Below are 15,045 nucleotides of genomic sequence, written 5' to 3'. Positions count from 1 at the left end.
AAAACTTGAGTTATATTAATTATTACGGTGTAATGGTGTTAAGCAGCCAAGCTGCAGCCGCAGCCGAGATTGACGTACCTTGTTCCTCACCAGCCTGCCGCAGCAGCAGCGCCGTCATGGTCTCCCAGTCTCTGAGCTCAGATCCTGCCACACCCCACAGACTATCCACCAGGTACGCCCCATGGTCAGGGAACTGTCACGTGAGAGAATTAATTATGATGATAATAAACTTAATTTATGCAGCACTTTTCATACAAGGCATACAGCTCAAAGTGCTTCACAATAAAAAAAAGCAACACAAAAAACAAGATTAGACAATGAATAAACAAGATACAAAAGTCAAAGTAAAAAGCAGAGACCAGTAAAAATAAGAGAACTAATATGAAATAATGAATACAAGAATTACATCAATTAAAAGCCAGACTAAATAAACAGGTTTTGAGTTGAAAAAAGCCTGCTTCTCTTACAGCTTTTGGGAGGGTCATCATTCAACCCAGCAGCAGAAGATTTGAGAGCTCGTGGAGGATTGTAGAACGACAGAGAGTCTGCAATGTGGGCCAATCCAAAATCATCAAGAGCTTTAAAAACAAGTAAAATAATCTTAAAATCTATGGGGCGTCTATGGTGGCTCAGTGGAAGGCAGTGTCCTTCCCACAGCGGCCTTGGGTTCAATTCCAGCTTGTGGCCCTTTGCTGCAGGTCATCCCCTCTCTCTCCCGCTTTCACACTATCAGTCTTCTATCCTATCTAATAAAAGGCAAAAATGCCAAAACAAGAATCTTTAAAAAAATAATAAAAATATACTGTTTTGGGGGACCAGTTAAAAGACCCCTGCAGTAATATAATCTTTTTGAAAATAAAAGCATTGCTAAGTGTTTCAGCATCTCGATAGGATACGAACAAAAAAAACCAAACAGCTGCTTTGGTCACCTTTTTTATGTGTGGAGTAAAATTTACAGCAATTTTACTATTAAACTTCACAGCTATTTAGCACCAGCGTGGATCTTAACTGTAGTGGCCATCATTTATTTTACTCATGATGCAATGTATTGTTTACAGTTGAAACTCTGTACTAATGTTAGTTTTAAATTATGTTCTCCGTCATTCAGAGAGTTCCAGTACGCAGAATCTGACATCTGAAGAGCTAGTGGTGATGAAAGCCAACTGTTTTGCGCCTCACGTCGCCTGTGTCTTGGCCAGAAAGTTGCACATGAACACAACAAAAATACTACAACAAATGGCCGATTAGCACGCATATGGAGCTCAAAATAAATTTGATTTGAACGAGTGTATATAAAGATATTGTTACATTGTCAAGGTCTGTTTTCCTTCAGTGATGAAAACATAATGGAATAATCAAATTCTCTATGAGCAAAATGAATGAGAAATGGAAAATATTTAAGCTGTTTATCAAACAGCCCGTGTTTCTTCAAATCCCACTTCCGCGGGGAGAAAACAGGGATATTTTCAAGAATATTTCACTTTCTACACAAAGGCAGAAACCTACTAGAATAAAGGGGACAGGGACGGAAAGAGACACTACCTCACTCTGGATGAAGAAGGAGATGAGGATTTCTAAGAAGGCTGCATTTCCATTCTTATCATTCTTCTGTTTGACTTTGGCACTCAGAGTTTTCATCCTGAAACACACAAAAAAATCAAATGAACTAAGATTAAAGAAACAGCATGCAAGTTGCTCACTCAGTACGTTTACATGCACAGTTAAGTCAAGCTACGGTTATAGCTCAATTAGGCAGTTTAACTGGACTACTGTCCCAGTATACAAGCAATGCAATGCAATCTTTTTGGTGGACTTTCTCTCATAAAGAAATTTAATCAACAAACAGAAATTGAAACATTTGTCGAATACAGAACAAGCCACACATACAGAGGTGCAGCTTCATGACACGACTCGACTTCCTGACAGCGAACAGGAAGGAACAATGAAAACATACTTGTGATAAAGGAAGACGCCGGCTGCTGATGCAAGGCTTCTGTTTGAAGCGTAAACCACGGGATAGATGTGGCCGCACTCCTCCTCGCTCAGACCTTCCTCTGTCCTGATGACGTGCACACACAAACAGTTACAGCTCAGTCCACTTAGTTAACTTTAAATACACTAGATAAAAAAACAGACCTTTTATAAACACTGGTTGTTTTTTTAGAATTTTAATCACCACATTGTCTCTCTTGTTAACTATATTACTTATATATTGATATCTTGAGTCAGAGATGTTGGCAAATCACGCTGAATTTCATCAGCATTCATGAGTTAGAGTGTTTTCACAGTTAGGAGCCAACATTATATTTTTTTGTTGAGAAACTGGACTTTGAATTATTCATGACAGCAAGCAAATGCCACTTTGTCGCCAGAACAACCAAACTCCCTTTTTGGTGGGAAAAAAAAAATGCTGAAAAAGTGCTGGTGCCAAACTGTAAAAACTAGTGGCACTCTGCCTAAAAGCTGCTGCTTTGTATTTTGAACATCAAGAAACAAAACCAAATCAGTTCATAACTTTATTTTCTTCCCGAGAGAGTGAAGGACAAAAAAACAAGAGGACAAAACTGGTAAACTGTGGAAACCAGCCAGTCAATACGTGTGCGTCTCTGGCTAACACTTAATCACCAGTTAGTTTATGATGCTAAAGTCAACAGCTATAATGGTAAAAGTCTAAGTAGTATATAGTATATTAGGATGATTTTTTTATCATCTGGGTCCTTGCTTCTTATCCTAGCGGTCCAAACCACCACTAGGGGTCACCAAAGTTTCACAGCGGTTGATTTTTGGGGTGAATTTTTTATTTTTTTTAAAAAAAATGAATAAATACATAAAAGACACCTTTAGCCCAGCATTTCATTTTGGAAAAGAAAACTAAATTAAATTGTTTTGTTTTTTTCACTGAGGACCAAATTCACAGAACAAAGGCTGAATTAGTAATAACTGGGTAGCATTATCACTGATGCTCTCTAATGCATTTCAGTAGAATGTTTCTGTTTCTCAGATTTTAAGTTTGTATTGAATATGCTATATCTGACAGGTTTTGATCTACTGAAATTAAATTCCTGTACTGTACGTTGCAGACAGTGACACAGAGAAACCCCTCACTGTTGGATCAGCAGCAACAGATTGACCACTGCCACTGCCACATCTGGGTTCTTGTCCAGCACCATGTTGAGCATCCTCTCCTAAAACACACACACACACACATATTCAAATATAACTTGGCACGCACCTTCGCATGCACACACATACACACAAAAGGCATAAAAACGCCACACAGATATGCATAAATGAACCCACACACACACACACATGCCTACTGATTAGGCGCTAAGCCATGGCATGAAAACCATTTATCTGCAGCAGCACATGTGGCTTAGAAGGATTTTATGTGTTTGAGAAGAGCTTATTAACCATCAGTAATTGGCAGCAATTAATGCACCCAGACACACGCCCAGACAAAGGATGAGACCATCTCAACAAACAGGAATGGTGAAGAAAAAAAACTAAAAAGGAGAAAGCAATGGGAGGAGACACAAAATACCGGGAAGAGAAACACAGACAGGCAACAAAAAAGAAACACAATAAGCTGGAACAATAGATTAAAGAGATGCTGGGCACAGAGACAGACAGACAGACAGACAGACAGACAGGAGGGAGAGAGGAGGGAGAAAAGAGACATTAAATGAGGTGTGAGCCCAATCCAGAGGGATGCCTCACTTTAAATCTGCTGGTGAAAAGCTCCAGGCGGCCAATGAATTCCTTCTCTTCATACAGACCCTGCAGGGCACACACACACTGCAGACGCACTGGACTTTTCTGAAGGAGAGAAAAAGAGAGAACAGTAACACACACTCTATAACCTGCACATACACACCGATGCACAGAGTGGACATCTCTCTTTGTGTGGGTGAGCGATCCCTCTCGTGTCTGAGTGCAGATATTCTACAGCAGCATCTGGTACGAGAGGCTGTCAAAGACTATAAGGCATAAATATAACACAAAAGCTTATTAAACTGGAAAGCCCAATACATGGAAGCCCTTGTCATTGCTGTCCCTTGCTGTTGGCCTGCAGAGGACTACAGAAAGACAGCTGCCACCTCTGTGACACATGGTGCTGCCAGCGGTGACTGGAGTCACAAAATAAAGGATCATAGCAACACTTCACTCTGTCTGTTATGCTTATGTCAGACCAAATTCTCATTGGTCAGACAATAAGTGATGTTACTTAAATAAAGCCAAGCGTCCACCAAAGCATTTCTTTCCCGAGCCGAAAAATGACAGCGTTGTTGCACAGTGTTTGTATTTGTCCTCTGTGATGGTTGGACTTTGCTGTGCTTGTCCAGCGCAGCATTTTACACAAGTTAACCATTTTTTAACTTTAATTTTTAGTCGTAAAACAGATAAATAATCACAAAAGACCTTCGGTGTTAAATTTATCAGAATCAGAAATATTATTACAGATTTATTTTACTAGGTCTCCAAAAAAAAGATTTTAACACAAAAAGTCTTCAGTCCTGTTCAGTGCTTAATGGTGAGACAGACTAACGCGCACAGCTCAGGGGAAAAAAGCGTTACAGTGCGCTGTTTATTTTCAGATATTACGCCAGAGAATGTTTTTATTTTTCACTCGAGGCATTCCACTTGCCTGAGCGCAGAATTTAATGATAATTTCGAGTCCTGTGACAAGAAACAAAATGGACACATACATTTTTCACCCCCCATCAACCATCTGAGTGGTTGAAGAGTTGGTTGAATTTCAGTCAACCAAATTTTTCTTCGGGGCATTACAGCCCTGCTACAGTGCTGTGTATATGTGTTCACCTTGTCATGCAGGGTCCACCCCAGGTATTTAAGACATCCATCATTCAGGTAGTCTTCAGGGTCCATTTTCAGCCACTTGCCCATCTCCTCAATGCACACCGCCCGGATGTCAGCTATCCTGTCACGATAACGGTGCACAAACACACCACGGAACGTGGCGCTCATCATGGAGGATATCTCCTCCCTGTTCTCCTGCAGCTACAAACACAAACAAAAACACAGGCGTATAAACATGCACAACCAAGACTGAGCAAATCAGTGGCCCAGTCACATGTACTCTTGTCCTATAATAGAGTCTGTGGTTCAGCTGTGGCATTTATTGCTTGGAGGATCAGCAGGTAACCAATCCTTAGATTTAAAATATTCCTCATATCCAACTTTTTTCAGGTTTAATAGCAACTAAGGATTAAATATCACTACTTCAAGATCAGCCTTAATCATTCTAGTGATGCATAATCTATCAGTAAAGGTAGGAGAAAATATCATCATGAACATTAAACATTATACAAAAGTGTCCTTTGCTTTACTCCTGTTACTTTACCATACTCAGTAACACCTGGAGTGTGAGCTATCTGTTGTTCCTGATATAAAGCCTCCTGCAGACTGAGATTTTTGCAGTCTTACAAGTTTAGTGCAAACTACACTGATATGATCTTGATAAATTTGGGTGAGCCATTAAGTCTGATGCATGTAGACTGTGCAATGACATCACCTACTGAATTGCTGGCTGCAACATAGTGTTAGTCCATCAACGGCAATACGCAAGAACAAAATGTCCTCGGCATGTATCATCCATCTACGCTGCTGCAGTGGTAAGAGCAAAATGTAAACAAATAAACTGAGCGCTCTCTACAGTGGCAAGTGTGTCGGAAAAAGCCTGAAGAGGAGGAGGAGGAGGAGAATGTGGATTCGGTCGTAGGTGGGGAGGGAGGCCAGCTTGGCACGCCAATTTTGCAACGAGAGGTCAAAGTATTTATTAACATCTATTAGCATTCAGAATTCACTAGCAGCGTTGCGCTGATCAGTGTGTCATTTCAGTTGTAGACGTAGATCGTAACAGCAGTCACGCAGCGTGATCGTCATTCCAAATTTCTGCCACTGTCAGAGCCACGACCAAAGATATCGCCACGTTTATGTCATGATGGTTGTCTGGTAGCCCATAATCACACAGTGTATACTGGGCTTAAGGCACCTGTCTTTCTATCTCAGAATTTCTGTATTGTATTATGCAGACGGACAAGGTGTGAAACTGTAGCAAGCACATTGTGCATCCTGGCTGAACCTTCTATTTTCTTCTATAAATCTATATGCAAAATAATTGACAATTTCAAACCGAACAACCAATGGCAGGAAAATGCTGGTTTATTACAGTCCAGGACCAACAGTAGCTACATGCAAAATGTCTTAGTTTTTCACATTTCAGTTTGATCCTCCTGAGCACCAAGAAGACACTGGCCCATGCTTCTATCCACTGTACCTTTTGCCATGAAAATAATGTGTTTTTTACTGCCAAAAAGGATGAACTGCTTCAATGTTCTGACCTGCATGGTCAGTGTGTCTGCACTCCTGCCCCTCTCTCTCTCTCTGTGTGTGTGTGTGTGTGTGTGTGTGTGTGTGTGTGTCACCTCACTGATGGTGGCCTGCAGCTCCTCCAGTCTATCAGAGGCTCTGTCATGCGCCCTCTTGCTGTTCTCCGTGTCATATCGCCGCTGGGTGGTCTGCAGCTGAACAGACACTATCACAGCTACTTCCACCAGCTCAGTCATCAACTTCATGGCTAACAGAGAGAAACACAGAGCTTTTCAAGTCTGGTAAATATTAACAGAACTACATGTAACCTGAAGTTGATCTGAGGGGGGAAGACAGGCATTGTTCTCCACTCTCTTGGGAGAGAAAGGATACTAAATTAACCCTTAACAAGAAATCTCCTGCTCTTTGGATAAAGCTATCACCAGTCAGTCAGTTTGCCACTTTCACTTAATAAGTTATTGATTTTTTTAATCAGATTTTACAATTTTAATGAAAAAGAACAATTGGTGCAGTGACACAGTCCACGTTCACATTTATTTACAGTATGTGTCATATGCTTTTACAGTTTTGTTTATTGAAATTTTCAGGGCATACATCAATTATGAGTCCAGTGTCTAAGTTTAAAAGTAAATAGATACATGAGTAAATACTAATGCATGGAGAAAGAGAGAAACATTAATGGTAATAAGTAGAAAATAAAAATACTTATAATACCTAATAGAAATATGCATACAATTCTAAAATGATAATAGTATATATGAAATAATTAAATAAAAATAACATATAAAAATAATGAAACAAAAATAAATGTAAAATAAAAATACCATAAAAGAAAAAAACAAAACATTAAAATGTTAAAATAAAAAGAAAAGCTGAAAATGAAAAAAAAATTGAGATGGCAATCTATTGTATTTAAATTTTGTGATTTGGTTGAATGGGAGGGGAGCAGTCACTTGGATGAGCTTTCAAAAGCTGAGGTTTCAAAAGAAAACAATAAAAAACAATAAAAGCCAGTCATAGTGTATTCTGAAAAACAAAAGAACTTCTCCAGCAACTAAAACAGATGTCAGATGAATGGAGCAATTTGTTCTGCCTCCCAAAAAAGAAAGAGAAAAACCTCTGCTATCACAGGAACAGAGCGCCAGCTTTCACACCAATAAAAAACTAAAGCGAGCTCAACGACTAAAATACAAAAGTGATTACTACTGCTCAAAAAGTGTAGCCCATAGAAATAAAATAAAAATGCCACTCTATTTCAGTGATGTTGCCTCACTATTGTCATCAAAGCTCCTTTGTATATGCTTCTCTATTTAATGCACCTGTATTGTGCAGCTGTGCTTACCAAGCAGGGTGCTGGTGTGTCTGAAGGCTCTGACCTGAGAGTCAGACAGACCGGTGAGCAGAGCCAGCAGCGAGGGGAAGAGGTACTCATCATAAATGAGGCTATTCCGACAGGAGCGCACCAGAACCCGCACAAACTCGAACAGGCCGGCTTTGAAACGCCTCAGCTGGGGGCCTGGAGCGCACAGAGGGTAGATCGCTGAATCCTGAGGGACGACAGGAAACAAAAGACATTGAGGGAAAATCTTACACTGTGCTTAGTGTGGTTATTTGAGCCAAAGGTAGCTGCTATGCAAAAGACAATTACATCAGTGGCGAACCAACGTGATTAACTATATTAATGTGTCCATTTATCAGCATTAGATTTTAATTAGTGTGTTCCATCACGCTGTTCTCCATCCCTCAGATCATAATCTCCTGGGATATGGAGATTGTTTGACTTTCTCAGAAAACACCAGCAGGATTATTGGAAGTGAGAACGGATGACAAAGAGAGATATATTCAAATGTGCAGATCTGTAAGAATAATCTTTAGTTTTAGGATTAATTTGCGGAAATCTAAATTACGTCTCACCTCATTGAACTCTTTGGTGAGTTTGCTAATGATGTCAGCATTCTGCATGCTGTCCAACATCTCTCTGCTGACCACACCTGGACAAAAAAATTAAACACAGTGTCCTACATTAGGAACCAAAGTGAAATACACACCTGAACATACAGTGCTGTGCAGAAATCTTAGGCCACAATAGATATGTTGTTTTACAAATACACACACACACACACACACACACACACACACACACACACACACACATATATACTCTTTATCAACATATAGAGAACACAGACAGCGTGCAGCCTGCATTAAAACACCGAAAAAGTCATAACAAAATGGCACATTGCACTTGTAGTACCAAAGATGATGATGACGGCACTTATCACACTTATTAATCTGCTCCTGTGAAGCTTTATGTGTTTTTATTATGTTTTTAACAATTGCTGCAACACAAATTGCCATATGAGACAAAAAAAATAAATTAATTTAAAATTGAACTGAATTCAACTGAAGTCAATATTGAGTATGAAGCATGGAACGGTAAAACCATGACAAAAGGTAGCTCAAACAATCAATATTGAATTTGGATAGCAGATGAGTATTGTAAATCTCATATTGTCTGCCCAAGAGAGCTCAAGACATGCAAGATGAAAAGTGAGGTTACGCTAAACACTTGCAACATTAGCCTGTACTCTTATTCTGAAATATTTGCATTTTTAATACTCAATACATGTTTCCTGTATGTTCTACATGTATTTTAGCAAAGAGACTACTGAGAAATTAATACATATGATCATTATAACCTTGCTTTAAAAAAGTAAGGTGGCGTCAGACTTTTGCACAGTAATGTCGATAAATGTAATAATAAACTAATGATGTTTTTTCTACCTGACCCGAAAAGAGAATAACATGGCATGATTTCTTTTCATTTTCACTTTCTCAAAATATTGATATATAGTGTTCTCAATAGACAGAGGATTAGCACAGCCCCTTGATGTTGCATCGTTACCGCACTGAGAGATCAATAGTTGACTGCTGATCATTGGATAAGCTGAAATGGGATAGATAATCTCTTGAACTTTGACTCCCTCCCCCATCTCGTGGGCTCCCTCTTGACCTCTGACCTTTGCATCCGCAGGACTGAACAATGAAGTTGATGAGCACCAGCAGCCCCGCCTCCCGGCTTCGCTTGTAGCTGTCCAGCCACTCGTCCACCACCGTCTGCAGATTGACAGGCAGATAGCAGCCAATGAGAACGCCGAGGCTCAGATCAAAGGGTGGATGGATATTATCACAACATACCATTTCAGTAACATCATGGATTTCAGCTTGCACCTTTTTTTCCCACCATCGGCCTTTTATGTTTTCCTCAGTAACATATGTGTGTCTGTATGCACCAATGCTCTCCCCTTTATAATTTCTGCTCATTTTGAATTCCCGTTCTATTCCCCAGCTCCTTTGCATAATCATTTTTGGCAACCATGGCACCATTTCACAAACATGGATCCTACTTACGAACATCTGTTGTGTTGATAATCACAGTGTAACATATGTAAAGTGTAGGATTGGGCGATATGACTGCATATACCAATGACAACAGAAATGTGTCCACCAGTACAGATTTGGCAATGTTGTTTCTACTCCAGGAGCTATTAAGAGCAGGCTATATAGCAACTTTACAGTTCAATTAATGTAAACATATATTTTAAATATAGTAAATATAGAAAGTATCACTTACATAAAACAAAAAGAAAACTAACAGTCATACAGAGGAGAAGTCTGGATGGAATATTGTGAATTTTAGTGAAAGATATCAAGCTCAAATGTATGGAAAGTGTTTGGCTGGAAGATTGGCTGTAGATATTTTTATTACACCTGCTCAGAGCTCTCAGGATTCGGGCAATTCAAGCTGCTCGACGATTTGTGGCTCCCAGGAAGCCAACTGCTACCACTTGTTTTGGGCAAAAAGTAAAAGCTTTTTGGTGTGAGCTTTACACAAAATTAGTGACTGCGTTTTACTTTCAACATCTACAATTAATACAACAAAAATACTTATCTGGAGTACTGAGTGAATCTGCTAGAAAAGTAATTACAAGGAAATGGCGTCAGCCAGACGCCCCATTACAGAGAATTACTGGTATGATATAATTTATGTTAAAAAGCAGCACTGCACACAACTCCAAAAATCTTTAGTGATGTAAAAAAAGGTGCATGGTTGTTGCAAAGACCACAAAACATGTAAGACACCACCTTCATAAAAAATATCACTTATTTAAAATGGGCATCAGCTTTAATCGCTGCAACACCCCGATGATGGCTCTTTAGCTGAAATGCGTTAATTTTGGCCCAAACCAAAAAAGTGAATTTTAGTGAGTTTTATTTTCATTCATTTATCTCAAATGTAAAACACTGCATGTTTTATGTTTATTTTTCATTTCTTCATTGTAAAAAAACTTTTTAAAAAATGTTTTTAAAAAAAGGCACAATGCCAAGAGAGATTTTGGCTCTAATGTAGCAGCAGAAGGAGGGAGTAAAATTTAGTCATGATCTGACAAACCTTTGTGTAACAGACTAAAATTTTGTGAACTGCAGTTTGCCAGATTTGCTGAATGTGCTGCATGAAAGTGGGCCTTCACCCAGAATCACCATCTGCATTGTGCTGCTGCTCCACACTGTAGGGACAGACTCTTTTTAGTACCGCTCACCACACTTTTTTGTCGATCTATTGTTATGTAGCCCTTCTTTTCTGGTCTTTAACCAGAAGAGACTGGGCCCGGCACCACAATGGTTGGGATGGACGCACACTGTCAATCATTGACTACACACCCCGAGAAAAACACTTCTTCCTCCTCGCGTATGAAAGCCAATTCTGCAGGGTCAAATCAGTCAGCCACTGACAGCAGATGATAATCTCCCTCATTGTTGCTCTTAGAAGCTTGTTTCTCTTCTCATTACACATGCCTCCTTCAGCACCTCCCTCCCTTCATGTGTTTATCTCTACACCCCCCTCCCCCCTTTGCTCCTCAGCTGAAGGTTTACTCACCACCATGGCACTCTTTCCAGAGCGGACAGCATTGTAGATATCCTCCGCACTGATGCCCCGTGTCACCTCGTTCACCCTGGTCACAGGTCTAAGAGAGATCTGCCTGGATGTCCCGTGGGAGTGCTGCTGCTGCTGCGGGGAGGGACCGGGAGGAATGGGGCTGCTACCGGGGCTGGACCCCCTCAATGCAGCTTTACGCCTGGGTCTCTTAGGTGGCTTCAGATGAAAGAGAGATGGGAGTGCAGCTCAGCAGAGGACTTAAAGTGAATTGATGTTGTCAACTGAATTAGTGCTGGCCATAGCAAGATAAGGTGTAGGCTTACAGGTCCAGTTATTATGACTCCAGTTAAGCCTTTTTGATCTTTACTAAGAACAAAGAGCTGATCAGTACGGATGCTCTACAACAGGGATAGTCTACTTACTTTGGTTGGGGGCCACTTTTGCAAAGGACAAAAACAACAGACAATCGCAGAGGCCCCATACATGTTTCTAGAATTTTAGGACGTTTCTAGGATTTTAGGAAATGTTGGGGATTTTAGAAGTTTTTTTTGATTTTAGGATATTTATAGGAGTTAAGAAATTTTTTCGGATTATAGGACATTTCTAGGACTTTGGGACATTTCTAGGATTTTTGGATGTAGCTAGGATTTTTGGACATCAGGGGCTTGGCAAGCACCTCTGTCGGGGCTATTTCATGAATTACGAAAACTTTATGTGAAACTTTGGCTTCAGTTTCACCGTAAAATACATAAAAGAGCCCTAAAAAAAGCCCTAAAAACATAAAATAAAAAATTACAGTACATTTCATTTAAAAGGTAGAAACAAGTCTCAGGAGCACCACCTAGTACCCCAGGTACAAGCCCCCGCTGTTTTACGCTCTCTGGCACCTTATGTATACTGAATGTACAAAAACAATTTCAAGAGTGAATATTTTTTTTTAAATTTGGAATTAGACAATAGTCGGGGGGCCACCTGGCACCCTATCGGGGGACAGATTTGGTGGCTGGGCCTTAAGTTGAGTATCACTGATGTAAAGTCAAACTTTCTTAATGAGGGTGGAGCGTTTTAGAGAGAATAAGATCCTCTACCTGAGGTCTAGTTGCTGCCTGTTTTTTCCGCTTTGTGGCTTTCATCGTGGCCTCATAGTCACTGCCAGAATCCGAGAAGTCATCCAACTCCTCGAGACTGAAAGACAAAAAAAAAAACAAAAAACAGAATCAGGATAAATCTCAACATTAACAAATAATGATTACAAAGGCTAACAACACTGCAGAGCCCAGCGGATGTCTGGATTACATTTTTGATGATTTGAGCACACAGGTTATTAATCCGTACCTCTCAAGATATTTGAGCAGTCTGTTTCTGTGGCCAACAGTCAGGCCAGTTTGGAAGGAGTTCGCAGTGTCCCTTAAATTATTATCATTATTGTATTTCTCACATTTGTTGTTGCCGATGCACCCTCCCTTTTTTTAAAAGTCTGTTTTGAAAGTATATCCGATGTTGTTTCAGAGCTCTGCCTTGACTCTGCCGACACAGTGTCTGTTAATTTGTGTCAATGTTAAATTAGTAAAATATGCAGGGTTTTGCCTGATAAATGTAAATATACCAAATATGTCCAACAACTCTACAAGATTCATTTAAACTTTGTAATAAGAGATAATAATATGAATAACTTGTGCAGAAGACTGCAAATATCACTTTTAAAACCTGAGCTTATGGGTTTCTTTTAAAAATTACAAAAAACGAGTAAAACGGGAATTGAAAATTGCCTTAAAATTAGCTTAAAATACCGAGAGCCAGAGAACGAGAGGGAGATAGAATCAATTGAAAATTCTCAAAAAACAAGGAAAAACATCAAGAAAGAAATATCATAAATTATAATTATATATTTAAAATTGGGTAACAATGCATAAATGTGTATTATTATTATTATTATTATCATATTTTAGCACATTTTCAGGTCATTTCATTTTTGTTCTTTTTCTTCTTTTTTGTATTTTTTTGTGACTTTTTCTGAATTTCTTGCTAATTTTTGGGTCATTTCTTGTTAAGTTGCCTATTGCCTTCTACACATTTTTGAAAGAAATCAAGCCAATTTACTTAGATTTCAGATGGTTTAAGTTAGCTAAATCACCTTTAGATGACCATCTGAGGCAAAACTAATACTAATATAAATCAGATAATAAAAATAACAATAATAGGAGTCGAGGGTAGTGGCAGTACTCTGAATAACGCTGTTGTTCATTTCAGTGAAAGTTGGAAAATGCACGCAGTTTGAGTGACATATTTCACACGGTAGCACTTCCACAATGTGGCCACTAGGCGGCGCCGGAGGCAACACAAGATCTACATCATCTTGGTCCACATCATTTGAAGACCAAACCATGTAAATTTCATGTAAATCAACAGATAGTTATGTTACAAGGCGGACTTCCTGTTGCCAGTAGGTGGCACAGCGAGTATCATACTTAATTGACATGTTGACGTGTTCAGGGCTGCAGCTTGATCACACCTGTAAAATTTGGTGCCAATCAGTTGATGCAAAGTGAAGTTACAACAACTTCCTGTTAGGCTGCGAATACCTTGGAATTCAGTATAATAAAATCTCTACGAGAAGTTCATCAAAGTATAAAATATGTCATTTCCTGTCACCAGTAGGGGGCCCTATATGTAAGGGTAAGGACTGAGATGTAAATGTGTTGAGAGCGGGACTGTCATACAACATGTGAAGTTTGGGGCAGATTGGATGTTTCTCTGAATTATAAACCACTTACAGTTTACTTCCTGGTTCATGGCAACAATGGAAATGTTAAGCCCCGCCATGCCCACATGGTGTGAAAAAAACTCAGGCTTTTGTGTTAAAGGCCTTGTGAGAGGATTAAGAAAGTCATTTGGATTAAATCTGTAGCAGTTTGAAAAGTTTTGTCCCCTGTAAATGGACAGAAATTCACCAAAGTTGCTCATTCAATTCAAAATGACAAACTTCCTGTTGGATTTTGGGTATGGGTCCAAGAGACTTTTTAGCACCTCTTGGCATCTTACGTGTGTCTACCGATTTTTATTCATATTGGTGAAACTTGAATCAGGGGCTGTGCCACTTTTATGGGGGGCGCTACAGAGCATTTCCTGAGACCCGCGCAGGAGGCCATTAAAATATGAATTTTTTTCGCCAGACCTGATAAATATGCAAAGTTGCACGAGTTTTTTGATTATGATAAGCCCCTAAAATGTCATTATTTTGTGTAAATAATACTACTACTACCTGCAGTTTCAAGAGGGTCTGCGCAGCCGCGCTGCTGTCGGTGCTCGGGCCTAATAATAAGCTAACGATGGGTTGGCTAACTTTACCTGTTCAAAGGGAAGTCTCCACTTGACATTTTTTAGTTACACCGGCACCACGGACTGTAGGCTGGTTATGAAGGCAGGTTAGCTGGTCTTTATAACACTTTTTTTCAGCGGTTGGACCTACATTCATTAAAGGAGAGGAGACAACATGAGCTGACTTTACAAGACTGAAGTTAGCTAACATTAGCCCCCTAGCATTAGCTAACGTAAGCTAGCTAGCTAGCTATTTGCACTGCTGCGTTTACATCTTCGCCCGATAAATTAATATCTTATATCAAGTTATGGGACTTGGGACCACAATTCTAACTATTTTTAAAACATTCCGGTCAACTATCAAATATAACACAGGTATAAAACTACCGGGACGATCTTTTCTGATAATTATGTCCGATAATGGGTCTCACTGG

At 39.6% G+C, this 15,045-nt stretch overlaps 1 protein-coding gene across 2 annotated transcripts in view; it reads right to left on the bottom strand.

The window, feature by feature from the left end:
• Nucleotides 1-15,045, bottom strand: part of stag3 (STAG3 cohesin complex component) — a 32,071-nt gene that overhangs the window by 16,732 nt on the left and 294 nt on the right. The window contains exons 2-14 of one of the 2 annotated variants that reach the window (XM_042493602.2): nt 14,642-14,758; nt 12,382-12,478; nt 11,294-11,509; nt 9,375-9,471; nt 8,269-8,345; nt 7,697-7,901; nt 6,450-6,601; nt 4,825-5,022; nt 3,721-3,819; nt 3,106-3,185; nt 1,955-2,059; nt 1,543-1,639; nt 79-193 (exon numbers count right to left, since the gene is read on the bottom strand). In XM_042493602.2, the coding sequence (XP_042349536.2) occupies nt 79-193; nt 1,543-1,639; nt 1,955-2,059; nt 3,106-3,185; nt 3,721-3,819; nt 4,825-5,022; nt 6,450-6,601; nt 7,697-7,901; nt 8,269-8,345; nt 9,375-9,471; nt 11,294-11,509; nt 12,382-12,478; nt 14,642-14,670 (1,567 nt within the window). In that variant the 5' untranslated portion in view covers nt 14,671-14,758. The remainder of the gene's footprint in view (nt 1-78; nt 194-1,542; nt 1,640-1,954; nt 2,060-3,105; nt 3,186-3,720; nt 3,820-4,824; nt 5,023-6,449; nt 6,602-7,696; nt 7,902-8,268; nt 8,346-9,374; nt 9,472-11,293; nt 11,510-12,381; nt 12,479-14,641; nt 14,759-15,045) is intronic. The other variant, XM_088080879.1, reaches the window with a different exon arrangement.

The sequence above is a fragment of the Plectropomus leopardus genome, chromosome 8 (assembly GCF_026936395.1).
Source record: "Plectropomus leopardus strain MGB_pleo_1.0 chromosome 8, ASM2693639v1, whole genome shotgun sequence".
NCBI lineage: Eukaryota > Metazoa > Chordata > Actinopteri > Perciformes > Serranidae > Plectropomus > Plectropomus leopardus.
This window is presented reverse-complemented; position numbering and strand designations above follow the sequence as displayed.